General features: G+C 34.3%; 1 protein-coding gene across 2 annotated transcripts in view; it reads left to right on the top strand.

Moving 5' to 3' along the window:
- Window positions 1-27,787, top strand: part of FBXL17 (F-box and leucine rich repeat protein 17) — a 501,406-nt gene that overhangs the window by 24,876 nt on the left and 448,743 nt on the right. The window contains exons 3-4 of one of the 2 annotated variants that reach the window (XM_047855106.1): window positions 464-721; window positions 21,337-21,468. In XM_047855106.1, the coding sequence (XP_047711062.1) occupies window positions 464-721; window positions 21,337-21,468 (390 nt within the window). The remainder of the gene's footprint in view (window positions 1-463; window positions 722-21,336; window positions 21,469-27,787) is intronic. The other variant, XM_047855114.1, reaches the window with a different exon arrangement.

Raw genomic sequence — 27,787 nt, 5'->3', positions numbered from 1 at the left:
TTTTTCTAACCTAGTCTCTAGCTCCTGTACCATCCCAGGAAGTCAGGGGTTGAGGCTGACAGTTACCACTTTCTAATCACATGGTTTTTCTGGTGACCAGACCTCATCCTAAAGGTATCATCTAGGGGCCCCCGTTTAAGTCATTTCATTAGTATAATAAACTCAAGTGTGGTCAAAAGGGGCTTGTTATGAATAACAAAGGACACTCCTATCAATCAGGAAATTCCAAGAGTTGTGGAGGCTCTGTTCTAGGAATTAGAAACAAAGACTAAGTATGCATTTTATACTATACCACAGTTCTTGTTATGCTTTAATATTCAATAAGAAGGTTTTCTTTTGATGGTGGTTTTCATGCTGTAATCTAATTATTACTTATTTATTGGGGGAAAACTTCATAAAAGAATAGAAAGTAAGTTTCTACTTTTAGCAAAAGTTTAAACTTATTCCTTTTTTTTCCTCCTAGGTCACTGATGAATTATTGGAAAAAATTGCATCGAGAAGTCAGAATATAATTGAAATCAACATTTCTGATTGTCGCAGTATGTCTGATACAGGCGTATGTGTTCTAGCATTTAAGTGTCCTGGACTTCTTAGGTATACAGCCTACAGGTGTAAACAGCTTTCTGACACTTCTATTATTGCGGTTGCCTCTCATTGTCCTTTACTTCAGAAAGTTCATGTAGGCAACCAGGACAAACTTACTGATGAAGGACTCAAACAGGTAAATATTAGCATCTATAAAATGGTTTTACTCTGATTAACTCAAAATGTTTGCTTGAAGCTACACTTTAACACATTATTATATGTTAAAAATAATGCTCAGAGACTAAAATAAGCTATCTTGTTTTTTGTACCCATGAGTGGTTGGTTCAGTAAAATTGATAAATAACTTTGGTGTGTTTTGTAGTGAGTGTCTGAACTTCTGGGACAAGCCATTTTATTTATTTTTTTGTTAAATTTTATACCAAATTTGGCTTTAGGTTCCAATAGTATGCATTTTGGGTTAGTATGAGGTTTTAAAAATTGACTTTTAATTCCCCTTTTACATTACTAGATGATATGCTTATGTGCTTTAAAATACATATTTTAAAGCATAAATGAAAGTCCAAATTAAGGAGTATAGAATGAAGTAAAAGCTGCTCATTACCCATATTTGGAACAATAATTGGATTAAAATACTATATTTTATCTTTGACGCACTTCCTTTGGAAATGCCATTTAAAATTTTTTTGTCTCAGAGTGGATTATTCATTCATGAGTATTGAATGGATTCTATGTGCCAGGCTCTAGATTTGTGAATATTGTGAATATTTAGTAATGTTCCCAGTTTTGTGCTAGGTACTTTCTGTATTTTAACATGTAACCCTTGAAGTAACTTTGTGAAATAGTTGGTATTACACTCATTTTGTAAAGGGAGAAATTAAAGGTTAGAAAGATTAATTAACTCGCCTAATGTTTAGCAAGTGGTGGAACTGGGGTTTAAAGCTTAGATTCTCCAAAATCTCTTCCATCTTTTGACTTTCCCACTCCAAAAGACTTTGAATAAGGGGGCCTGCTCTGTGAGGGCAGAGGCCCTGCACGTTTCCCACTCCAGCTACGGTTTTCTTGACAGACATTTTTGAAAGAAAGAGCTAATTAATAATTTCATTCAAGAACTTGTCAGGATTAAAGTTTAAATTTAGAAGTGGGGTGTAGTCCTGACACTTCCCAGTAAAAGCAGAATATTGGCAAAGACCTAGATTTAAATCTGATCTGAAATGAACTTAGAAGAAGATCGCTAAATTTAAACATTACATATGAATTAATTGAAAGCTCAGTATTAGAAGGAATTTGGGGAGATTCTGTCTTAAGCAGTACTGGGTGTGTCAATCTAATTTATGTATTAAAAATGCTAAAATGTATAAGGGAGACTGTTCTGTCTGCAAAGGCAAATTGTGCAATAACACCGTTATTTGTTTTAATATCTGTCCTGATCATTTCTGCTATATATACGATCACCCACTAGTGGAATGAAGTTCTTATATGTATTAGAACAAATTAATCTTTAACGGGAAATTATAAATTTTGTTGACATGGCATGATTTTTTTTGTGATAGAAATCTGTTGGCAAATTATACTTTATAATGAGACATTTATAGAGGTCTGTGTATTTATAAAGTTGACTAAATCTGTTGTATTTTTAAACATGATATAATATGAATAGTTGAGCAGACTGTTAAGGGTGTTTGTGGTAAGAATAAGATCATAACTATGATTGAAATAGAGGGAAAATAAAAAGTCCTTTAAGGAACAAGAGTTAATATGCCAATCAAGTACCATGACTTTATCTAACCTCTACAACTTCTCTAGAATGTAAGATATCTTGGAACCTATACATTTATGATTAGATGTTTGCTTCAGATTTTCATGGCTCTTTTTTAAATACATATATTTTTAATTTTTAGAAAGAGAGAGAGTACACGGGAGTGGGGGAAAAGGGCAGAAGGAGAGAGAGAATCTTAAGCAGGCTCCATTCTCAGCCCAGAGCCTGGCAAAGGATCTCACAAATGGATCTCACAACCATGAGAGATCATGACCTGAGCTGGAATCAGAAGCTTAACCAACTGAGTCACCCAGGTGCCCCATAGGCAAATACTTTAAATCAATTTTTGGAAACATGCTCAAAGAGCTAGTGGAAAGTATGGACAAACAACTAAAAGTTTTAGAAACTAAAAGAATTCTAGAAAATGATGTATCCAAAAATTGAGATAGTAATAAAGATCTAGAAATTATCAAAAGGAACTAAATTGTAATTCTGGAGCTAAAAAGTACAATAACTGATATTAAAATATTTTCTAGAGGGATGCAGCATCAGATAGGGGTAGGCAGGAAAGAATGAGTGAACCTGGAGATGAAACAAAGTAAATTATTGTGTCTGAGAAGAAAAAGAAAAAAAGAATGAGGAAAAGTGAATAGAGCCTGAAGAACCTGTGGGATATCACTAAGGAGAACAACATTTGCATTATGAGTGTCCCAAAAGGAGAAGGGAGAGAGAAAGAGAAAGAATATTTGGAGAAATAATTACTAAAATGTACCAAATTTGATGTGAAAGACATGAATCTGTATATCCAAGAAACTCAGTGAACTCCAGGCAGATTAATTTCAAAGAAGCCTACAATGAGATACATGATAGTATGATTGTCAAAAGCCACAGACAAATAGAGAATCTTGAAAGCAGCAACAAGAGTAGTGTCTCTTAGCATACAAGGGATCTTTAATAAGATTAACAATTGATTTTTCATGCAAAACCTTGGAACCAGAAAGCAGTGTGCTGATGTAAGTTCTGAGAGAGAAAATATCAAACAATTTGATATTTGACAAAACTATTCTTTAAGTATGAAGTCAACATTAAGATATTCTCAGGTAAACAAAAAAGTGAGGGAAGGGGCACCTGGTTGGCTCAGTCAGTGGAGTATGTGACTCTTAATCTTGGGGCTGTAGATTTGGGCCCTGAATTGGGTATTAGATATTACTTAAAAAAAAAAATCTTCAAAAAAAAAAAAAAGGAATTCATCGTTAGTAAATCTGCTTTACACGAAATGCTAAAAAGAGCATGATAGCTATATAGGTAAATATAAAAGATAGTTTTACTTCACTTTGGTTTGTAACTCCTCATTTTTTCCTATGTGATTGAAGAAAAGCAAATGTATAGAATGAAGATTATAAATCTATGTTCATGGGCACGTAATGTGTAAAAGTGTAATCTATGATAATACTGTAAGTAGAAGGAGTAGAGACATAACACCATCATGTATACTGTTGACACTATGTTGGTATTGTTCAAATTATGCTATTATAAGTTTATGATGTTAATTGTAGTCTCCATGGTAACCATTAAGAAAATAACTGAAATATGTGTAGGAAAGTAATGGGAAGAGAATCAAATGGTATACTGCATAAAATCTATTAAATACAAAAAATGTGGTAATGGAGGAATTGAGGAACAAAAAACATTTAAGACCTACAGTAAGCAAATAGTTTCTAAATGGCAGAAGTAAATCCTTCCTTGCCAGTAGTTACTTTATTTTATTTTTTTTAATTTTTAAAGTTTATTTTATTTTGAGAGAGAGAGAGCACGGGAGGGACAGAGAGCAGTGGGGAGAGAAAGAGTCCCACCACCAGCTCAGAACCTGATGGGCTTGAACACACAAACTGTGAGATCATGAACTAATCTGAAACCAAGAGTCAGACACTTCACCCACCGAGCCATCCAGGCTCCCCTATCAGTAGTTACTTTAAGTTAAATAGATTAATTGGAGCACCTGGTAGGCTCAGTCAGTAGGGCATGTGACTTTTTTTTTTTTTTTTAAGATGTTAAGTAATCTCTACACCAAATGTGGGGCTTGAATTCATAACCTCAAGATCAAGAGTCACATGCTCTTCCAACTGAGCCAGCCAGCTGCTCTAAGCAAGCAGTTCTTCGATTTTTTTTTTTTAACGTTCATTTTTTTTTTTAAGTTTATTTATTGTGAGAGACACAGACACAGTGCAATCAGGGGAGGGACAGAGAGAGGGAGCAAGAGAGAGAATCCCAAGTAGACTCCACACCACCAGCTCAAAGCCTAATGTGGGGCTTAAACTCATGAACTGTGAGATCACGACCTGAGCTGAAACCAAGAGTCAGACGCCTAACTGACTAAGCCACCCATGCAACCCAAATAAATGTTCATTTATTTTTGAGAGATAGAGAGTGCGAGCAGGGAAGGGACAGAGAGCAACAGAGGATCTGAAGCAGGCTATGTGCTGAAAGCAGCAAGCCCAATGCAGGGCTTGAACTCATGAACTGTGAGATCATGGCCTGAGCCGAAGTCAGCTGCTTAACCAACTGAGCCACCCTGGTGCCCCTAAGCATGCAACTCTTGATCTCATAGTCATGAGTTCAAGCCCCACATTGGGTGTGGAGTCTACTTAAAAAAAAGTTAGATTATACTGTAAAAGACAAAGATTGGCAGAATGGATAAGAAGATAACTGTACCTGTCATGTCTATAAGAGACTCATTTTTTGATAGAGACAGAATGAAGTTGAAAGTAAAGGATGGAAAAAAGATACTCCATTCATTCCCACCAACAGTGTGAGAGGGTTATCCTTTCGCTGCATCTTTGCTCACATTTGTTGTTGCCTGTGTTGTTAATTTGAACCATTCTGACAGGTGGGAGGCGGTATCTTATTTTGGTTTTTATTTGTATTTTCCTGATGATGAGTGATGTTGAGCATTTTTTCATGTGTCTGTTAGCCATTTGTATGTATTCTCTGGAAAGCTCATGGGGTGGGGGTTTCTCAGAAAGTTAAAACTAGAATTACTCCATGACCCAACAATTGCACTACTAAGTATTTATCCAAAGAATACAAAAATACTGGTTCAGAGGGGCATATGCACCCATGTTTATAGCAGCACTGTCAACAATAGCCAAATTATGGAAAGAACCTAAATGTCCATCAACTGATGGATACATGTGTGACACACATGTATGATGGAATATTACTCAGCCATCGTTTCATTCAAAACGAATGAAATCTTGTCATTTGCAACAATGTGGATGGAACTAGAGAGTATTATGCTAAGTGAAATAAGTCAGAGAAAGGCAAATACCACGTGATTTTGCTCAGGTGTACAGTTTAAGAAACAAAACAGATGAGCATAGGGGAAAGAAGGAAAAATAAGATAGAAACAGAGAGGGAGGCAGATTATAAGAGACTTTATAGAGGACAGACTGAGGGTTGCTGGAGGAGAGGTGGGTGGAGGTATAGGCTGAATGGGTGATGGGCATTAAGGAGGACACTTGTTGGGATGAGCTCTCAGTGTTACATGTAAGTGATGAATCCCTAAATTCTACTGATGTCAATACTACACTATATGTTAACTAACTTGAATTTAAGTAAAAAAAAAAAAGATATTCTGTTCAAATGCTAATAACCAAAGATGGTTGGAGTAGCTATATTATCATCAGAAAAAAAATCAATTTTAAGTCAAACAAGTTTATAGTAGACACTGAAGCTCATTATATATTGATGAGTTTCAATTTCTCAGGAAGATAGAACATTTATAAGCACATATATACTTAATAACAGAGCTCCTAAATATAGGAAACAAAAGTGGAAAGGTTTGAAGGGAGAGATAGGTAATTCTCCATTAATAATTAGAAACTTTAATACTGCACTTCAGTGATGGCTACAACAACCAGACCGAAGATCAACGAAGAAATGGAGGACCTGAACAGTGCTATAAACCAATTATACCTAACAGACATATATAATACACTCTACAATAGAATATATATGCTTTTCAAGTACACATGAAACATTTTCAAGATTAGACCACAAACAAGTCTTAGTAAGTTGAAAAGATTGAAATCATGCAAGTTTCTTCTGTGATCACAGTGAAACAAATCTAGAAATCAGTAACAAAAGGAAAATTCGAAAATGTATGAATATGTGGAAGTTAAGCAACACACTCTTGTACAGCCATTGGGTTATAGAGGAAATGATAAGGGAAATTGGAAAATACCTTGAAATGAATGAAAATTAAGACACACAAAAAGTTATGGGATGCAACAAAAGTAGTGCTCAGAGGGAATTTCATGGCTGTGAAAGCTTACATTACAAAGAAATAAAAATCTGAAATTAGTAACCTAAATGTACACCTGAAGGAGCTTGAAAAATAAGTTAGCAGAAGGGAGGAAATAATGATCTGAGATAAATGAAGCAGAAAACAGAAAAGTAGTTTTTCTGAAAATACTAACAAAAATGACAAATCTTTGAGTAAGAAAACAAAGACTCAACTCACTAAATCAGAAATTTAAGCGTGAGCATTCCCACCAACTTTATAGAAATAATAACAGTTCTACAAGAAAATTAAGAGCAACAATACACCAACAAACTGGGTGGCCTAGATGAAATGGGCAAATTCCTAGAAATACACAAATGGCAAAAACTGATTGAAGAAGAAGTAGAAAATCTTCTACAACAAGTAAGGAGATTGAACCAGTAGTAAAAATCCTCTCCAAAAAGAAAAGACAGAAACCAGATGGCTTCCCTCATGAATTTCCTCAAACATATAAAGAATTAATACCGTTCCTTCTTAAACTTTTCCAAAATATTTAAGAAGCAGCAAGCAGTACTTCCTAACTCCTATGAGACCAGCATTAGCCTGATTTTGAAGCCAAAGACACTTCGAGAGAAGACAATTACAGAACAGGATCCTTGATAAGTATAAATGCAAAAAAATGTCAAAAAAATAGCAAGCAGAAGCCAGAAACATATTAAAAGGATTATGTATTATGACCAAGTGTGATTTATTCCTTGATTGCAAAGGTGGCTCAATCAAGCCACTGATGAAAATCAATCAGTGTACTATATCACATAACTAGAATGGAGGAAGAACTCACATAATCATCTTACTTGGTGTAGAAAATGCATTTGGTGATTCTAGTATCTTTCCATGTTAAAATCACGCAATAAACTAGGAATGGAAGGACACTTCCTCAACGTAATAAAGGCCATATATATAAAAACTATTGTTAATATCATACTCAATGGTGAATGACTGAAAAATTTTCCCTTAAGTTCAGGAATGAAACCACGATGCCCACTTTTGCTTTTTCTCTTCAACATTGTACTGGAAATTCCAGCCAGAGTAATTAGGCAAGAAAAAGAAATAAAAGCCTTCAAAATTGGAAAAGAAGTAAAACTATCTCAGTTTGCATGGTTTTATATAGGCACACCTCAGAGATACTTCAGGTTCGGTTCTAGACCACCACAGTAAAGCAAATTACAATAAAGCAAGTCAAATGAGTTTGAGTTCCCAGTGGATATAAACGTTATGCTTATGTTAATTGTAATTTATTAAGTGTGCAATAGCACTATGTCTAAAACAATAATTACATTTCTTAATTAAAAAATACTTTATTGCTAAAAAGTGCTAGCCATCATCTGAGCTTTCAGGGAGTCATAATCTTTTTGCTGATTGCCTTGGTGTTGTTGGCTGCTGACCGATCAGAGTGGTGGTTGCTTAAAGTTGGGGTGGCTCTGGCAGTTCTCTTAAGAAACCACTTTCTTCATCCATAAGAAGCAACTCTTCATCTGTTAATGTTTTATCATCAGATTGCAGCAATTCAGTCACATCTTCAGGCTCCACTTCTGATTCGAGTTCTCTTGCTATTTCTACCACATCTGCAGTTACTTCCTCCGCTTAAGTCTTGAACCCTCAGAGTCATCCATGAGGGTTGGAATCAACTTCCTCCAAACTCCCATTAATGTAAATATTTTGACTTTTTCCCATGAATCAGGAATGTTCTTAATGATGTCTAGAATGGTGAATCCTTTCTGGAAGATTTTTTTTAATTTTTTTTTTTTTTAAACAAGATTTTTGCCCAGTGTGGGGCTGAACTCATGGTCCTGAGACCAAGAATCACAAGGAGAGTGGGGGAAATGGAAAACAACTAGTTGGTGGAGCAGTCAGAACACATGTACCATTTATCAGTTAAATCTGCCGTTTTATATGGGTATGGTTACATTGGAGTTCAATGATCACAGATCACCATACCAAGTATAATAATAATGAATATGTTTGAAATATGGTGAATTTTACCCAAATGTGACACAAAGACATAAGATGAGAAAATGCTGTTGAAAAAATGGTGCTGATAGACTTGCTCAATACAGGGTTGTAAATTTGTTAAAAAATAACTGTGAAGTACAATAAGATGAAGTACAGTAAAATGAGCTCTGACTGTATATAGAGTAGACCCTAAAAAAACTCTTCCCAAAACTGAGCTAATAAAAGTATTCAGTGAAGTTCTAGGATACAAAATCAGTGTGCAAAAATTAGTTGCATTTCTGCAAACTAGCAGTGAAAAATCCAAGGAAGAAATTAAGAAAATAATTGCATTTACCATAGCTTCACAAATAAAATATTAAGGAGCAAATTTAGCGAAGCACATGCAAGACTTACACACTGAAAACTACAAAACAGGTTAGAAAGAAACTAAAAAACACCTAATAAATGGAAAGACATCTTGAGCTCCTGAATTGGAAGACAGTATTTTTAAGAGGATAATACTGCCCAAAATGATCTACAGATTTAATGTAATCCCCATTAAAATTCCACTGGTGGTTTTGCAGAAATTAAAAAAACTCATTATACAATTCATAAGGAATTTTAAAGGACCCAGAACAGCCACAACATTTTTGAATAGGAAAAACAAAGTTGGAGGAGTCCTACTTCTCAATTTTAAGACTTCTTATGAAGGTATAGTCATCGAAACAGTGTGATACTTAGTGGAAGAACAGATGTATAGAAAAATGGAATAGAATTATGAGTCCAGTAAACCCTCACATCTTTAGTCAATTGATTTTTTACCATAATGCCAAGACCATTCAGTGGGGGAAAGAACACTTTTCCAAAAAAAAGTGCTGGTAAAATTGGATGTCCACATACAAAAGAAAGAAATTTGATTATTTATACCATATACAGAAATTAAATGGGTCAGAGACCTGAATTTAAGAGCCAAAACTGTAACACTCTGGAGAAGGGATAGGTGTATATCTTTAGGACTTTGGAGTTGGTAATGATTTCTTAAATATGACACCAAAAAGGCAGGCAACAAATGTAAAAAACAGATAAACTGGACTTGATTAAAATTAAAAACTTGTGTTGCTATGGACATTATCAAGAGAGTGAACAGGCAACCCACAAAATATGAGAAAATATTTGCAAATCGTGTATCTGAAAAGGGTTTAATATGTAGACTATATAGAGGACTATTACAGCTCAACATCAACAGAAGCCCTCCCCAAAACTCAGTTGACAGGCAAAATGCTTGAATAGACCTTACCAAAGAGGAGATACAAATGGCCAAGAAGCACATGAAAAGAAGCTTAACATCATTAGCTGCTAGAGAATTGCAAATCAAAACCACAATGAGATACCAGTTTATACCCATTCTCATGTAAATAAGCCCAAACCCACAAAATGAAATAACGCAGTGTGGCTTTGTGTATTTGGAGAAACTGGAACTTTGTACATTGCTGGTTAGGAATATAAAATGGTGTGCCTCGTGTGGAAAACAGTTTGGTGGTTCTTCAAAAGATTGAATACGGGGTTAACATATGACTCAGCAATTCTGCCCTCAAAATATACCCCAAATAATTGAAAAAGATGACTTAAGTAGATACTTGTTTATTAGTTTTTGTAGCATTATTCATAATAGTCAAGGTGTGGAAACAACCCAATGTCTATTAAGAGATGAATGAGTAAACAAAATATATATGCATAATGGAATATTATTTAGCCATGTAATAGCATGAGATGCTGATACATGTTACTTAGTGCATGAATGAACCTTGAAAACATATGCAAAGTTAAGTAGGCTAGATACAAAGAACAAATATAGTATGATTATACTTATATAAAATACCCAGAATAGAAAAATTCACAGAGATGTAATGTAAACAGGAGTTTTCAGGGGCTAGGGGAAGTCAGGAATGGGGACTTGTTGCTAAATGTGTAGAGCGTTGGGGTGCCTGGGTGGCTTAGTCGGTTAAGCATCTGACTTCGGCTCAGGTCATGATCTCATCAGGTCATGATCTCACTGTTCCCGAGTTCAAGCCCCGTGTCAGACTCTGTCCTGACAGCTCAGAGCCTGGAGCCTGTTTCAGATTCTGTTTCTCCCGTTCTGTCTCTGCCCTTCCCCTGCTCGTGTTCTGTCTCTCTCTCTCAAAAATAAACATTAAAAAAAAAATCAACAGGTAGAGTGTTTGGAGTGATAAAGTTTTGGAAGGAGGCATGGTGATGGTTGCATAACACTGTGAATGCAATTAATGTCACTAAATTGTATATCTAAATATGACTAAAATGGCAATTTTTATGTTCTATACATTTTATCACAGTAAAGGAAAAAAATAAAATATCTAATTGTTTTTAGATTCAAAATTTCTGTAAGATAAAGGAAAATGTCAGTCTCCCCTAATCTATCTTTACATGTTCCAATGATGTTCAGTCAGTTAGGGAATGAACAGGTGTATATTGAGCATGTACTATGTGTCAGGCACTGTTTATATATTCTAACTACATGTTCATGTTAAATTTCTCTTTTGATTCACATCTATTCTGAGATGAGGAAGCAGTTATAGAGGGATTGTAAGTTATTTATCTGAGGTTGAAGTAGTAAATGACAGGACTGACTCATATCCAGGGGTGTCTAGAACTCATACTAAATCTACTCAGTTCATTCCCTCCACTTTACAGATGACATGGCACACATTTTACCCTCATAATGGTGATTGATGTTTAATAGTAAGACTGAAAAACTAGAGATCTTGAAAAACCTTTTTTGGCAAAATGTGTTGTGTTTAGTTAAAGGATATTTTAGGTATTCTTTGTACATTAGCATCACAATTGGCAAAAGGAAGTAAATATATATTGGGTTCTTTTTATATATGTTACACAATTTAATCTTCACCACAAAACTGAGGTGGTATTTCAAGATGAAAAATGGAATCTCTTGTAAGTTATTTGCCCAGGTTCACATAGCTAGGAAGGTATAGAGCTAATATTCTCTTTCAATTTTTTGATCTCTGAATCATGTGATAACTAGAAATGTAGAGCTTTTATATAAATGTCAAGAGGCTTTTTTTTTTCAGGAAATTCATCTGTATAGCATTTCTAAAACATTCCTTTCCCATGGATCCTAATGAATAGTTTTCTAATAGCTTCCTTCTTTACCCATTAATAATGATTAATAATGATATACAACATTTATTAAGCACTTTTATATGCCTTGCAGTATGCTAATTAACATTTCTATGTGCAGTGTCATTTTTAATCTTCTCAGCAACTCTGTGAGGTATAGGTAGGCATTATTATAATTCATTATAAGCCTGATGATGGGCCTGAGAATGGAAGTTGGTCAGTTAACTGAAAATCAATTAAATTAAGGAATCACAAAAATCAGTGTGTGTCATAAACATTTTAATTAAAAAGCAATATAAATGTAATTCATTCATGAGTCTTTTGATATAGGGTTAAGGCCTTTTTCTTGAGCTAGAAATGGCTAGAGTTTTGACTTCCTTTGGTTCAACTATTACAATGGTGTCACCTTCATGATTTTCAGTTGTTTTTTCATTTAAGTGATACAGGAACTTAAAACTACTAACAGAGGAATATGAGTGCATCTTAATTTAGAATATGATCTTTCCAGTACAGCTCTTCTTACCATGGGATTGCATTCAATGAACCTGTTGTAAATTGAAAATACCCTGTCAAAAATGCATTTAGTATACATAATTTACCTGACATCACAGCCTAGCTGACCTTAAACTTGCTCAGAACCCTTACACTAGCTTACATTTGGGCAAAATCATGTAACACAAAATTTATTTTATAATAAAGTGCCAGATATCTCATGTAATTTATTGAATACTGTATGAAAGTGAAAAATAGAATGTATGGGTACAGAATGATTTTAAGTGTACAGGTTGTTTACTGTCATGATTACATGGCTGGCTGGGAATTGCAGTTCCCCGCTCATGCCCAGCATCATGAGAGTGTTATCTTACTACATATTGCCAACCTAGAAAAGGATCAAAGTTCAAAATTTGAAGAATAGTTTCTGCTGAATGTGTATTGCTTTGGCACCATCTTAAAGTAAAGAGATCATAAGGCAAACCATCCTAGGTTGGACCATATGGTTGTCTTACCCAAAACTAATATGACAGCAGCTTTTTATGGCTTCCTTTCATTGAATGCAAACATTCAACCTAGTTTTTATAGCTACAGCTTTCTTTTTTCCTTCTCATTGAAGTCAGTTTATTTTTCTTAATGTAGTTTATTTTTCTTAATGTTATAAAACTTACAATTAGAAAAAACAGATTTGGGAACAAGCATCCCTGCCTCTTGGCAGTTTTTTCTCTCAAGTTTTGTTGACATTTGCTATTTCAATGTGTTTCTTTTTTTCATTGTGATAAAATATACATAACATTTACCATTTTAATCATTTTGAAGCATATAAATCAGTGGCATTAAGAATAGAATATTGTGTGATTATCACCAATATCTGTTTCTAGAACTTTTTCATCATTCCAATGAGTAACTCCATACCAGTTAAACATTTACTTTCTATTCCTCCTTTTTCCCTCATGCCTTAGTAAGCTCTGTTTTGAGTCTATGAATTCTAGGCCTATTCTAGCTGTCTCCTATAAGTGGAATCATGCAACAGTAAATACTTTGTGTCTGGCTTATGTTTTCAAGGTTCATGTATGTTGTAGCATATAATAGAATTTCATTCCTTTTCATGGCTGAATAATTTTCCATTGTATGTATAAACTACATTTTTTCTTTTCATCTGTTGATGGACACTTAATAGCTTTCTATGTTTTAAAAATGAAGTTGAAAAAGTTTTAATCACAGTATTTTCTTAGTTGAAACATTAGTTGCGACAAAGGTTTTTTTGGTGTGTTTTGGTGTTGAAATAGCATTTTTGATATGGATTGAGTTTTATTCACTGTTCTCATTTGCATGTGGATAATAATTACAGCAGTGACACATTGGGAATGGAAAGTAGAAGGAATAACTTTCTTTTTCTAGTGAAGGCAGCATATTTTAAAAATATTTTCTTAATACTGATTTTGAGCAACTTTCATGTGACATTGGAAGACCTAATCTTGTTTTTATCCCACACCAGTTTTGTGGTTTCAGTTGTCTAAATTCATTGTCCGTTGAAGTATATTCTTCCTAAGGTGTTTTTTTTTTAATTATAAAAATAACCTGGTAATAACAGATGGCTTCTTAAAACAAATTCTCTTTTATAAATGCTCAAGGGTAGTATGCAATATTTTAATTAAAATTTGAGATGCTAGGAAAATCACCTCCCAACATTTTATAGAAAAATTTGAAAAATACCTTCGGATGTTTTAGAGCAAACTTGTGAATAATCTTGAATAATTATTATAAGGAAGAAGAGAATTAATCAAGGGCAATCTATTTTCTGTTATATTTGTTTACTTCAGTCCATTTGTACTCCTGATTACTGTCACATGTGAAAATGAACCATGGCTTAACGGGTGGATGGAGTAGCTTCTTTTTAGGTGATGGAGTGACCAGCAGCATGCCTTTCATTAAACACTTTCCTTCAGGGTTGACTGCTGAGTGCCTTTTATATATTATTGTTCTTCCTGAGTTAGACAGGGGTCTTCTATTACTATTTATCTGATTTTTACCTTTCATGGGTAGCCAGATATTGAACTGATGTCGATAAAAATTCAGAACTTCTCTTTTAAAAAATTTTTCTTTCTTTTTTTTTTTAATTTTTTTTTTCAACATTTATTTATTTTTTTGGGGACAGAGAGAGACAGAGCATGAACGGGGGAGGGGCAGAGAGAGAGGGAGACACAGAATCGGAAACAGGCTCCAGGCTCTGAGCCATCAGCCCAGAGCCCGACACGGGGCTCGAACTCACGGACCGCGAGATCGTGACCTGGCTGAAGTCGGACGCTTAACCGACTGCGCCACCCAGGCGCCCCAAAAATTTTTCTTTCTTTATTTTGAAAGAGAGAGACAGACACATACACACATGCAAGTGGGTGAAGGACTGAGAGAGAGGGAGAGAGAATCCTAAGCAGGCTCAGAGCTATTGGCTTGGAGCCTGATGTGGGGCTTGAACTCACAAACTGTGAGATCGTGACCTGAGGGAAAACCAAGAGTTGGATGCTTTAACCGACTGAGCCACCCAGGCGCCCCAAAATTCAGAACCTCTTAAATGATAAATGATAAATGATAAATGATAAATGATAAATATAAATATATTTATAAATATAAATATATATAAGTATATATATAAATGATAAATATAAATGATCAATACTAAGACAATTTACTTGAGTGAAGAGTGAGAGTTAGGATTGCACCTGACATGGGTGCCAGATTCAAGTAGAAATAAAGGGCAGGTTGAATGAAAATGGAGAGGTGTGGTTGGAGGTAAAATTCCACAAGGTTAATAATCTCCATTACCTAGGAAGGCCTTCAGGCAGCAGTTTTCCAGTATCCAGCCAAGGTAAGTATTGATATTCATCTAGTCAACATCAACCAGATAGGTATTCTTACCTGGTGATGAGTAGTTATCATTTCACAGTGTTCTTTGGTAAGGTGGGAAGTAATATGGAGATAATTTTGAGATGTTTGTAGATCCTTTAGGTGTTGATTTTTGCTGGGATAAGAATAATGGGGGTAGATTATTTACTTGATATAGGAGGAGATGGATTATAATTTAGTGTTTCCTACCCTAGCATTGGTTCCGATAGAGGTGTCTTCTAGTGGGTTTCTGCTCTGGCAAGTTGTTTTTCTGTGTCCACCTTTTTGTCTCTCCAGTTTTGGGGACACTGGTTTTTCTTGTAACCTCATTTCTGTAAGAAGAGTTATTGATTTTTCAGTTAAGCTTTTTCCTTTCTTGTTAGTATGGAGTGGTGACTTCTTTAAAAAAATTTTAAAAATTCTTTATTTTTGAGATTGAGACAGAGTGTGAGCAGGGAAGGGGCAGAGAGAGAGGGAGACACAGAATCCGAAGCAGGCTCCAGGCTCCAAGCTGTCATCACAGAGCCCAATGCGGGGCTCAAATTCAGGAACCATGAGATCGTGACCTGAGATGAAGTTGGATGCTCAACCGACTAAGCCACCCAGGTGCCCCTGGAGTGGTGACTTCTAAATTCCTTACCTGCTGGACTAGAAACTGCAGGTTAATTTTTTTTAAAGGCATTACTATTACTGGATGATGATTTTGATCTTGTTTATACTCAGTCATATGCTTTAATATGGTAGATGAGTGAAAAGTCCAGCGTCTTTAACTTAAATAATCTAGAATAGTCCCTATACTGGGGCTTGGTTCTTACTCCATAGTACCACCTTTTCCATGTCTCATCTGAAAGCCAGTGTTCTTATCAAGATCTCTCCATTTTGGTAGGGCCAGAGCTTTAATATCTCTAGCACTCTCTTTCTGAATACAGAATTCTGTTTTTAGACGAGTTATATACAACTTCTATAGTTATTAGATAGAGGACTAATTGTATGAAATTTAGGGAATCGTGACAGGGCTATTCATATAGGTTGATGCCCTCTCAGTGTTTTCCTATGGACAATGGACAAGATGATTGCAGCATTGAGAGATCTGAACAACATTAACATAACTGGGAAATATATTGGGTAAAATGATTGACTCTCCGGTGATTGGATGGTCTGGAACCTTAGGATACTTACGGTTGGGAAAATGATGATTAGTTCAAATAAGTACTGATGGAAATGCAGTCTTGCCTATCATGTCCAGTGATGATGTTTAAAACAGAACATCAGTTTCTGCAGTGAGACTAAATGACAGTAATTATCCCCTGAGCCACTCTTTTTTGATAAGTTTCTGAGGCTCTCCTGCTGCTGATGTCTCTTGAAGCCCATGTTGCTTCTACTTCTATGGAAAGTCACTTGTTTTTATATAAAACCAAAAGACACTTGATAAGTCAAAATACCAGGTGATCAGCTTCAAACTCTTTTGCAGGCTGCAGCAGTGTGACTTACGTGTGTTGACATGAGATTCTACCAACCTGTTCATACAAAAATGTCTACATTCCTACCAGAGACCTCATTCACTCCTTCTGTATAGACTCCTCTGTATTTTTTCAGTGGTCCTGGTTGGTGCACTAAGTGTTTAGGCCTCTTTACTTCCTAGGATCTGAACAAATTAACAAGAGAAGGTAATAAGGACAGAGGAAAAATATCAAGTCAACTTTATTACTCAGAAAGGCTAGATTGGAGAATATTGCTTAAAATGGAGCATGGGCTTGTTAACTCTGGAGGTTGGCCAGAAGACCCACTCATCATCAACTCAGCCACACCAGCAGAGTTGCCTTGCAAATATAGAAGTGCATGCTTGTTTGCTGTGGGCAGTTTGTTTCCAGGGGGAAGAAGGATAGAGATGAGCTGAACATATCCAGTGTATTAAACACAAACTAGTCAGTGGAGAGATAAGGAATTAGACTAATTGAACTTTCTCCAGAAGAAGGAAGCATTACTCTTCTAAGCCTATCTGTATTTTCTTGATTTATCCATTTTAGACCATCTAGGCAGATTCCTTGCTATGGAAGATGAGAATTTAGCTTACTTATCCTTCCCGGTCTCCTATTCACTCATCCTCCCAACATAATTCTTCCATAATTTTGATTAAGTATTTGGTATTTGCATTTTATAATTACATACCTGCCTTTTTTCTCTATAGAATTTTGTGGTTCTTGAAATTAATCTTCTCATCCCACTTAGTTTACTGACTTTTTATGATTTTTTAAATGTTTTTATTTTATTTTTGAGAGAGAGAGAGAGAGAGAGAGAGACAGAGCACGAGTGGGGGAGGGGCAGACACAGAATCCAAAGCAGGCTCCAGGCTCTGAACTGTCAGCCCAATGTGGGGCTCACTCACAAACTGAGATCAAGACCTGAGCCGAAGTCAGACACTCAACTGACTGAGCCACCCAGGCACCCCATTTACTGAGTTTTATAGTCTTATCATGAATGGAGTCAAAAGCTTTTCCACAGTTGCATTAGTATATCTATATGTAGATACTTAGTTAATATATATCTTCATGTAGCAGATTTGCCTGGCATAGTCTGTAGGGTCCACATTGGACTTCTTGTATACACGTGCTCTTGCGTTAGTGGTCATCAAAGTATCTTAACCTTCACCATTATCCTTAAGGTTTTCCTGACCTTGTGGTTGTATTAGATATCCTGTTACCTAGATGTTATATCTTCTTTCTCTTGGTGTATTCTTGTTTTGTAGAGCACAGATTTTAGTAGCTTCCCGATAAAGAATATATAGGAGGCAAATCTTTTGAGAACTTGCGTGTCTGAAGATGTCTCCTTTTTATACTCATACTTAATTCATAGTCTCAATCCTGAGCATAGGATTCTAGGTTTGAAATACTTGTCCTTGAGAATTTGATGGCATTGCTCTATTGCTTTCTTTCAGTGTTGTCATTAAGAAGTTTGATGCCTTTTTAATAGCAGTCTTTTTTTTTTAAATATTTTTTTCAACATTTTTTATTTATTTTTGGGACAGAGAGAGACAGAGCATGAACAGGGGAGGGGCAGAGAGAGAGGGAGACACAGAATCAGAAACAGGCTCCAGGCTCTGAGCCATCAGCCCAGAGCCTGACGCGGGGCTCGAACTCACGGACCGCGAGATCGTGACCTGGCTGAAGTCGGACACTTAACCGACTGCGCCACCCAGGCGCCCCATAGCAGTCTTTTATATGAAATATGTCACTGGAAGTCTGTAGAATCTTTTTTTTTATACCCTTTAATTCTGACATTTTATGGAGATTTGCCTTGTCATTGGTCTGTTTTTGTCATTTGTGCTGGACATGTGAATGTGCTTTTTCAGTCCAGAAGTCCCTATCTTTTAATCCTGGAACATCTTACAGAATTCTTTATTTGAATTTCTTCATTTTCACCTTAGAAACTTTCATGTCATCCCCACATTTTCTGGAGTATGCTTTTGCTTTGAGCTATGCGTGGTGTACCTCAGTCTAAAAACCCTGTGTTTTACTTACTCCAGTCTTTTGCTATTGTGAGAGAGTGGGCAAGATCAGGCTGTGCAGTCATGGGTAGGTGATCTGAGAGGTTAACCACTTCTTAAGTACACTTTAAAGAATTCTGGTGTTTTTAATGCCATCCTTGCCCTCAATGCCAGACATATGTGAGCCTATGAGGAGTTTTGTAGTGATATCAAGTTGATTTTCCATCTTCCCTGCTGTTGGCTTTGGATTAGCTTTCTTAGGTGTAAGTAATGTGCCATTATACATTTGTTCTAGAAATATATGCGCCTCTTTTATGCATTATAAGATCTGGTTGTGAATGTAATGAATACTGATGAACAGAAATGGAATTTCATGATAGCTGCAACAGCAGTGATATTATAAGAAATTGTCTTTGATTTCCATTGTTTACAAAATCACATGTACTGCTAAACTATTGTGATTTTTTGTTTACATTAATAAGTGAAGTAAAGGCTAGAGTTCATTTAGAGGATAGTATGAAAATAAAAATGTACTCTTTTTTTTCTCATCTGCTTTCCTGGAATCCCTGAAGTCTACCTGTGGACTCAATTTAGAATTCCTGGATTAACTGGATATGAGACCATAATCATGGTTTCCTATATTCATCCATTTTTCAAAGAGGCTTCTTTACATATATGTATCAGCCTTTTCATTCATTCAGCGAATATTTACTCAGTATCAGCAGAGTTAAGCAGAAGACACTGGGCACCAGGGATAGTTAACAGGAAAACTTCTGTCTTTGTGGAACTTCCATTTCTAGTTGAATATGTAATTGTTTATAGTGCGGTCTAGATGAAAATAACATAGTTTAACTATGTGTCCCTGGAAAATAATGGAATTTGCATGTCTTTGTTATAATGTCATTACTTTACTTGAAACAGAACTTTAAAGTTTTTTTAAATTACTAAAGTAACATTTTTAAAAAGATGTGAGAAGATTGATAGGCAGAAAAGAAAAAAAATGCACCATTAAAACCTTGGTGTACGTTTCAGTCTTTTTCTTTTTTTTTTTTTAACATTTAAAAAAAAATGTTTTTATTTTTGGGAGAGAGAGACAGTGTGTGAGCAGGGGAGGGGCAGAGAGAGAGGGAGGCAGAGGATCCAAAGTTGGATGCTTAACTGATTGAGCCACCCAGGTGCCCCCACTCTCTTTTCTATACACATATACACATATGTATATTTAAATGTGCATAATTTGTTTACAGAAATTCAATTGGATTATATTTTAAAAACATAAAATTTTAATTTTTATTTGTCAAGTGTTTACTTCAATTTTAATGGCTGTACAATATTCAGTTTCATGAAAACACTTATTTGTATCTTTAGGTTGTTTTCTCTATTTTACTATTTAAAAAAATCCCATTTGCTAATTGCTTGTAGCTAAAATTTACCAAAAACTTTTATTTAATTGTTCCATAGTTTATTATGAAAAAATTTATATTAATGGAAAATTTGAAAGAATTTTACAGTGAATGCCCATATACCCACTATCTGGATTGTATAATTAACATCTTTTTTATATGTTTTAAAAGTTTTATATTAATTCCAGTTAGTTAATATACAGCATTTTATTAGTTTCAGGTATACAATATAGTAATTCAACAGTTTCATACATTACCCTATGCTCATCATGACAAGTGCACTCCCTAACTCCCTAATCCCCATCATCATTTAGCCCACCACCCTATAATTAACATTTTAGTATGCTTACTTTATCATATAATCTATCTAATTATCTATCCCTCTGTCGTTAATTTTTTTGCAAATATTTATAAGCTGAGTTGTACATTTTTCAGTTACACAAATTTTTTTCATTTATGCTAGGTTCCCCTCCAAGGAAACTTTTCAGTACTAATTTTCACTCTTACCAGTGGTATATCATGACACTTTGAATCTTTGCTGACACTGAGTTTTATTATTTAATGTAATTTTTTAGATAATTTTTGATGTATAAGTTGTTGCTAAAGGAGATTGCTTATTTTAACTCTAAAATGACTCCATTCATATGTAGTACTCATGAAACAGCATTCATTTATAGTTTGATCATCTACACTGTGGCTTTTGAAAGGAAATGTATATAATTTGTTCTCTGTGATACTTGATGGTTTTAATGGGAACATTGTACCTGTTTGGTAACTAAGGTACAGTTGGAATTTCAATCAGGAAATAGTCCTTTTGTTTTCAGTTTATGCAGTACAGTGTGTAAATAAGTACTCTAAAATATTACCTACAGCATATTGAGACTTTTTCTTTTTTCCCAGGGTAATGAGCCAGTGGAGGGAAATGATTCATTGGGGTCTTCAGGAGTAGAAGTAGATCTAATGAATTAAATATTCTTTCACTCATTAGACCTTTGCCTTGCTTCTTGGAACTTTGTTTTATTCCTTGTAACTGGGCTCCACCAGTGTAACAATATAATTGACTCAAGAGAAGTACAGATGTGATTTTGAGGTGTTAAGAAATCTGGACGCCTTAGGTGGGCATATAGTATGAGGTAGTTGAAGCAGGGAAGTAATTAGCAGATGAAAAGGCTTACACAATACTATCTTAAGTTATAGATCGCCTACATTCTACTTTATTTTAAAAGTAGTTTATAAGCAGTTAATTTAACTTTGGTATGGCTATTTAAAAAAATTATATGGAAATTCCACTAGAAATATGTTATCTTTGTTATTTTCTGAGCATTCAGCTAAATCTCTTTGTTTACAGCTGGGCTCAAAGTGCAGAGAACTCAAAGATATTCATTTCGGCCAATGTTACAAGATCTCAGATGAAGGCATGATCGTCATAGCTAAGGGCTGTCTGAAATTACAAAGAATATACATGCAGGAAAACAAATTAGTAAGTACTTGTTATAATCTTCATTTTTAAAAATTTTGTTTCTAACCTTTGATTTCTTTATAACTTATAAAATTTTATCTGCTTCTTTTGATGGTTTAGAGGCAAATACTACTTAAAAACAAGAATCCTCTCAAAACAATGGTTTTATAAATTGATCCTATAACTCTGTAGGTACTTGCATGTGGTACTTGTGTGTTAAAAATTCCTCATTAGCATGTGCTAATAGGTTTTTGTCTAAATTCTGGCAATTAATTAACTCAGGTAAATTGGAAAAAATAAAATTTAGTTGCTAAACATAAGTCTGTGGTGGTTGTTCCTTTTGATTTCCTAGGGATTGGAATAATTCTAGGTAGTTAGATTTTTTTTTTTTATGGTTCAGAAAGATGTGTACGTGTGAACTAAAGCTTTTCACTTAGTGTGGTAAATGAGATTCAGTAAACTGAGGCAGATAATCTTTTTAGTTATATAGATTTTATATTTTAATGACATACATGTGTAACTCATTCATAATATATATATTTACAGCTGTTTATTTTCTTTTATTGAGATGTAATTCACCTGCCATAAAATTTACTCTTTGAAAGTATTGCGACTTAATGGTTTTTAGTATATTCACAAAGTTGTGTAGTCATCATCACTAATTCTAGAACAGTTTCATTACCCCCAAAGAAAGTCTGCTAATTAGTTGTCACTCCCTTCCTCCAGCGCCTGGCACCTGGTAATCTACTTTATGTCTTTGTGGATTTGCCTGTTCTAGGCATTTTATACCAATGGAATCACACAGTATGTGGTATATTGTATTTGGCTTCTTGGACATAGCATAATGTTTTCAAGGTTCATTCATGTAGTAGCAAATATCAGAGCTTCAGTTTTTTTAGTGGTTGAATAATACTCCAAACCTTTAAAATTTTGATTTGATGGGTGCTTAGTAAAAGTTAACAGAACAGGTTATCATTAGGGAGGTACTAGTAGATTTCTCAAGGTTGAGAAATCGTGTACTTTAAAATGTAGGCAAGGTGGTACTGAATATGTTGCATATTTTCAAAGGAGACCTGCTCTTAATTGTATTCCCCAAATAAAAGGATCTTTTTGTTGCTTCTCGGGATTAGTTTAAAATATTTGATAAATGTGTCTCATAAATTAATGTAAGTTTTAAAAGATCTCTAGAACCATCAGCACTTCAAATGAGATAATGTACTTTAAAACAAGATTCCAGTTAGAAAAATCAAAACACTATAAGTTAAAAGGAAATGCTTTTATCACCACATAGAATTATATTTTCCTGTGAAATTATATAGTAAAAATCCTCCACATTTCTCTTTACATTTATTACAAGTTTAATAATCTCTCTTAAAGCAGTATGATCTTATAGAATGAATAAGGTTTTCTGGGTCAGAGAGGGTGAATTTTTTAAACCTGGTGTACAATCACTTGTGATTCTAGGGAAATTGCTCTATGAACCTCTTCTGCAGACAGGGTTACTAATACCTGTTTTCTTGCAGGTTGTAGCTCTGAGGATTAAAAGGCATAATGTCCTTACGTTGTCTAGTACAAACTCTGACCCATAAGAGACACTAAAACTAGTAATTTTTATGAAATCCTGTCTGTATTTGTTGTCTGTTGGTTTCCACTTTACATTCAAGAGAAATGAAAGGATGGTAAACCCAACTTGAGATTTTTATATTCTTCACATATTGGGGATGTTTGTTGGGTGATTAATATTTGTTTCCTTGTTGAGTAAACACAGAGAAACATTTTTCTTAACACATTAACATTTTTAGTCCGTGGTTCCCCAGAGGAACTAATTGTATATGTTCTGAAGTTTCTACTTACATTCACATTTGTTTTTCCTTATTATTGTGGTTCATTAAAAAGATGATATACTTAAATGATAAGGAAATCAATTTTGTATGTCGTGCTATTCAGTAAACATTTGATTTCATTGGAAATTTGAAGTAATTTTGCTAAATCTTAAAGTTCGGTTCAATAAAGTTCCTTCAATTTAAAGTTCTAGAAAAGGAATCTTAGAATCATTTGAGCTCTTCATACTGGACAGTTGAATTATTATCTATCTTCCCATAGGAGCTACACCTTGTTGTTTTAGAATTTATGGAACAATGAGAAATATTTGAATCCTTTCAAAGCTATAATTTTAAGTAGTTCAGGTTTTTTCACTCTGAGAACTGTTATTATTAGTCTTTTAACAAGAAATATTTTAAATGGGGTGAGTAGAAATAATAGCAGTCTGGCTAAAGGCAAATTATATTTATATACTTTTATATTTTTATGCAGTATATATTTATAAAAATATTTGTACTCCATATGTAATTACAGGTAGGAAATATCACTAAACATCACTAAATAAGACAGATTTTGTAAGTTAACAACTAATAGAGATATTTAGGAGAATGCTGTGTCTGAAAGGATGCCAACAGAATTTGACCTGTGCAGATACCGATCATTAATGAAATTGTTTTGCTAATTCTCTTATTAAATTGAATCTTCTCAAAAGAGTATTAGAATTTTGTTTATAGTCTAAAAATACTCATAGCATAGTGTTTCTTTAAAAGTGTAAACTTTGCTGCCTTTAAAATATCAAATTGTTTTTATATATTGGCAGTATTTGAGTATACATTTTTTTTCATATTGTATCTTGGCCTTTAGATGGCAGCATTGTCTTTGTATATTTCAGTGACATCGCTTTTGTGTCCTTGATGTAACTATAAAGGTAGAATGCTTATACATAGTTTCTGCAGGTATTATGGTTTGTTTTCAATTTTTGTTCTTTAGGTGGTTTTAATGGGAAAATTTCTTAAAATAATTTGAAATATTAGTTATATTTAGAAGTTAAAAGATGAACTTGCTATTTTACACAAAGTAGAAAGATATTTGAACATTCTTATTTGTGGGACTGATTTAAGTAAGATAAACTTTAGGGAAGGATTCCTGTGTTTATCAGAGCGAGTTTTATTCCGGTGGAAAATGAGGACAATGACTTTACATTTTAAGACTCAGTGAGTTATGGTGAGGCAAAGAATTGAGGACTTCCATGTAAAATTTTACTCAAAAGAGATTTCTGTTTTACTTCTTTTTGAGTGATACAGATGCCATGCTCCTATATGACATGTTTTGTATTTGCTATAAAACTGTGGTATAGATTTTAGAAATAGATTTGAGGAATGCAACTATAGTGAGGTTCTAGCATATTGTATACAACTATCTCCCTTCTTCTAGTGATAGCTTTTGTATCTCTTCTGTGCAGTACTGGCTACAAAGTTATTTTTTAATCCATACTTACTTAAATGTACAGTTATTGATGATCTAGACACCTCTTTAAATGTATTCTCTCTGCTTCTTTACTCTTGTTGCTCCAGATTCCTCTTCTTTACTCTTTGGACAGAGAAGCTCTTTGGGTAGCTTCTTACTTAGTTGTGACAAGATCAGATGGATTATCTGTCAATTGTCATCCAACCTGATGCTTTAAAGTACTAAGATTTTATAATTTATTTAGAAAATAGCTTCTATGTGAAATCCTAGGGTCAGTATATTTTATTTAGATCTATATGTGTTGTGTTTATTTGGTGTATTTTTTTTAACACCTTCTATTCTATAGAGTTGGGTTGTGATCTAGTATAGGGTGTCTCAATTACCAAGAGAGTAGTAATGTATTATGAATAGATTTTAGAAAGTTTTAGGGAAGTGATAAATGTTTCCTGGTTAAAACTTGATGTCCTGAGAGTTAATTGTGAACATTTATTTTTTTTCAATCTCCTGGTGAATTATTATTTTATTAGTTTTATAATTATATGGCATAGAGTTCTTTGCTACCATAATTTTTTAATAATGTTTTTATTTTTTCATTTTATAATTTTTTGGAGGCTTACATGTATGAAGTAGGATTTAAATTCACCTCTTCAGACCTCCTTCTTGTAGCCTGGAAGCATTTCAAGGGGTGATTGAGGCAAATGCCCTATTTGAGTTGAACTAAACTCAGTTCATACCTTGATCCTAAGGTTTCTCAGTCATGTGACTTGGGTTAGTTACCTTAATTTTTGTACTTTCATTTCTTTGTTTGCAGAAAGGATATAATGCTACCTCAGATGTGTTCTTATGAGTATTAAAGAGATTAAATGAGATTAAGAGGTAAAGTAGCAAATGTGTTTTATGGTCCCCAAAATAGGAAGTCTTCTGTAAAGTTTACTTTACTTCCTCTTCCTTCCAGAGTTTACTTTCTGGAATCTACCAATTTGAATTAAGGCTATCATCTACTATATTCTGATTTCACACCTATTCACAGTTTAATTCCTGATTGCTGCTTGCTGTGATTTGAGGTTGTTGCAGCAGCTAAGTGAATACACTGGTAACCATGTTATCATCAACTGGAGTATGTGAGGTAAACATTTTCATCAGAATTTAAATAGCAGTAGCTAATTCAGCATTTATATTAAGGCTTGCGTTTCCTGACTCTTTGCTTTTCAACCTAGAGTTAATATATTAAGGGATTTGGTTCCCCTTTTACCCCCAACACCCCACTACATTTCTTATATCTTATTTGTGAAATACTCCTTGTGAAACAAGTTTACTTGTAATCCCAGACTTAAATAATTTATATTTGTGAGGGATTCCCTTTTCAAAATACTCATTTCAACTTCCAGGTCTCTTACAGTAGATACTTGCCTTCACGGTCCTTTCCCCTCTTAATGGATGAGGCATTTACTTACATCCAGAGTGGTACTTACTTTCCAGTAGACACGGTGCATGAATGTGGCACTCTAAAATAGGTGACCTAAAGATACTGGGCTTTATCTTATTATTGAATGCTACATTTCAGGATTTTGCTGTCACTTGTTGATATTTAAAAATATTTGATAGTTAGGTTTTTCTTTTTGTATTTATAATGTGCCAGGCAGTGTGCAGTTTTACATAAGTAGTCCTCAAAACCATCATATGAGGTAGTTTATTTTTATTCTATTTTACAAATGAGGAAATTGAGACCTAAAGAGGTTAAGTGATGACAAACAGGTGTCAGGGTTAAGATTCTAACCCAGATCTGTTAGAATCCCAAACCTTTGTCCTCAAGCCCTTTCATGGATACATCACAGGTGGCGCTAATAATCTATTTGCCTTTTAACCATACAGTAATTTCTAAAAGACATTTTCCCCCTTTAAAACACTTGCTGACAGGTACTTTGAGACATCAAAGAAAGAAATTATTTATTATCATGAGCAGAAGATCTTTTTGCTAGGATGATAACTGATTTCAGGGGAAGTACCAATGGAGACATATTGAAATCTTTTCTAGAAAATTAGTAAACTTATCAAAGAAGAAAGGCGTTTCAAGATGGCATTTAATTTTCATCTTAATCCTGTATGAATATGATCATAGTTAACTTTAATAGAATTGCACTATTTATGCAAAATTTTTTTACTTCGCAAAAGCATAGTATTTTATTTTAGTTTTTTGTGAAATTTGGATTCAGAAGCTAAATACCATTTTATTTTTGTCCAGTAGATTTAATAGAAATTTGAATAAGTCAATGAACTGATTACCTTCTACTCTGTTCCTTAATATTGTTTCAGATGTTCATTCGGTTCATTTAATATTTGACTAGCGTGTGCCAGGCTCTGTGAGAAGTGTTGAGAAATTAAGTTTTATTGCTAAAGGGAGGAGATTCCTGTCTAGTTATAAGTGCTGTGGAAATACCAATGACAAAAGTAGTTTGTAAATTGTACTATAAGTAGTAGGTGACAGTTGAACTGAGTCTTGAATGATATATAGTGCTGTGATATTATGATGCAGGTAAACATTTTTGTTGGGGTATTTGCATTTGTGAGAGACAGCACTAACAAAGACAAGGCACTGGGAAAATATGTGGAATGTTTAATATGTGGTGGGTGTTAAAGTAAGATTAGTTTTACAGGCAGGGTGGTGGGTGAAGTGTTGATATTTGGGTTTGTAAAGGAGGATAGGGATCAGGATGAGACTTTTGAACATCATGCTAAAGGAATTTGTATGTCTCTAGGTAATAGGGACTATAGCATGGGGTTTCAGCAAATGTGAAATGTGATCAGGTTTTGAGGTCTTGTATTATTTTTTTTATTTTGAGAAATTGAAAAATATAGAATAATAAAAAGTAATAACATCTATATGCCCATCATCTAGACATTGACAGTTGTTAAACATTTTGTTCAATTTGCTTCTTTTTTGAGTTAATAAAATAAATAAACTTTGAGCCTCTGTTGTCTTGTACCCCATGTCATTCCCACTGTCTCCTAGAGACAACTACTATGATGACCTAAAATGCTTTAAAAAAAAAAC

Source organism: Prionailurus viverrinus, chromosome A1 (assembly GCF_022837055.1).
Source record: "Prionailurus viverrinus isolate Anna chromosome A1, UM_Priviv_1.0, whole genome shotgun sequence".
In the NCBI taxonomy this organism is placed as follows: Eukaryota; Metazoa; Chordata; class Mammalia; order Carnivora; family Felidae; genus Prionailurus; species Prionailurus viverrinus.
The sequence above is the reverse complement of the archived record's forward strand: the minus strand, read 5'-3'. Positions and strand labels throughout refer to the sequence as shown.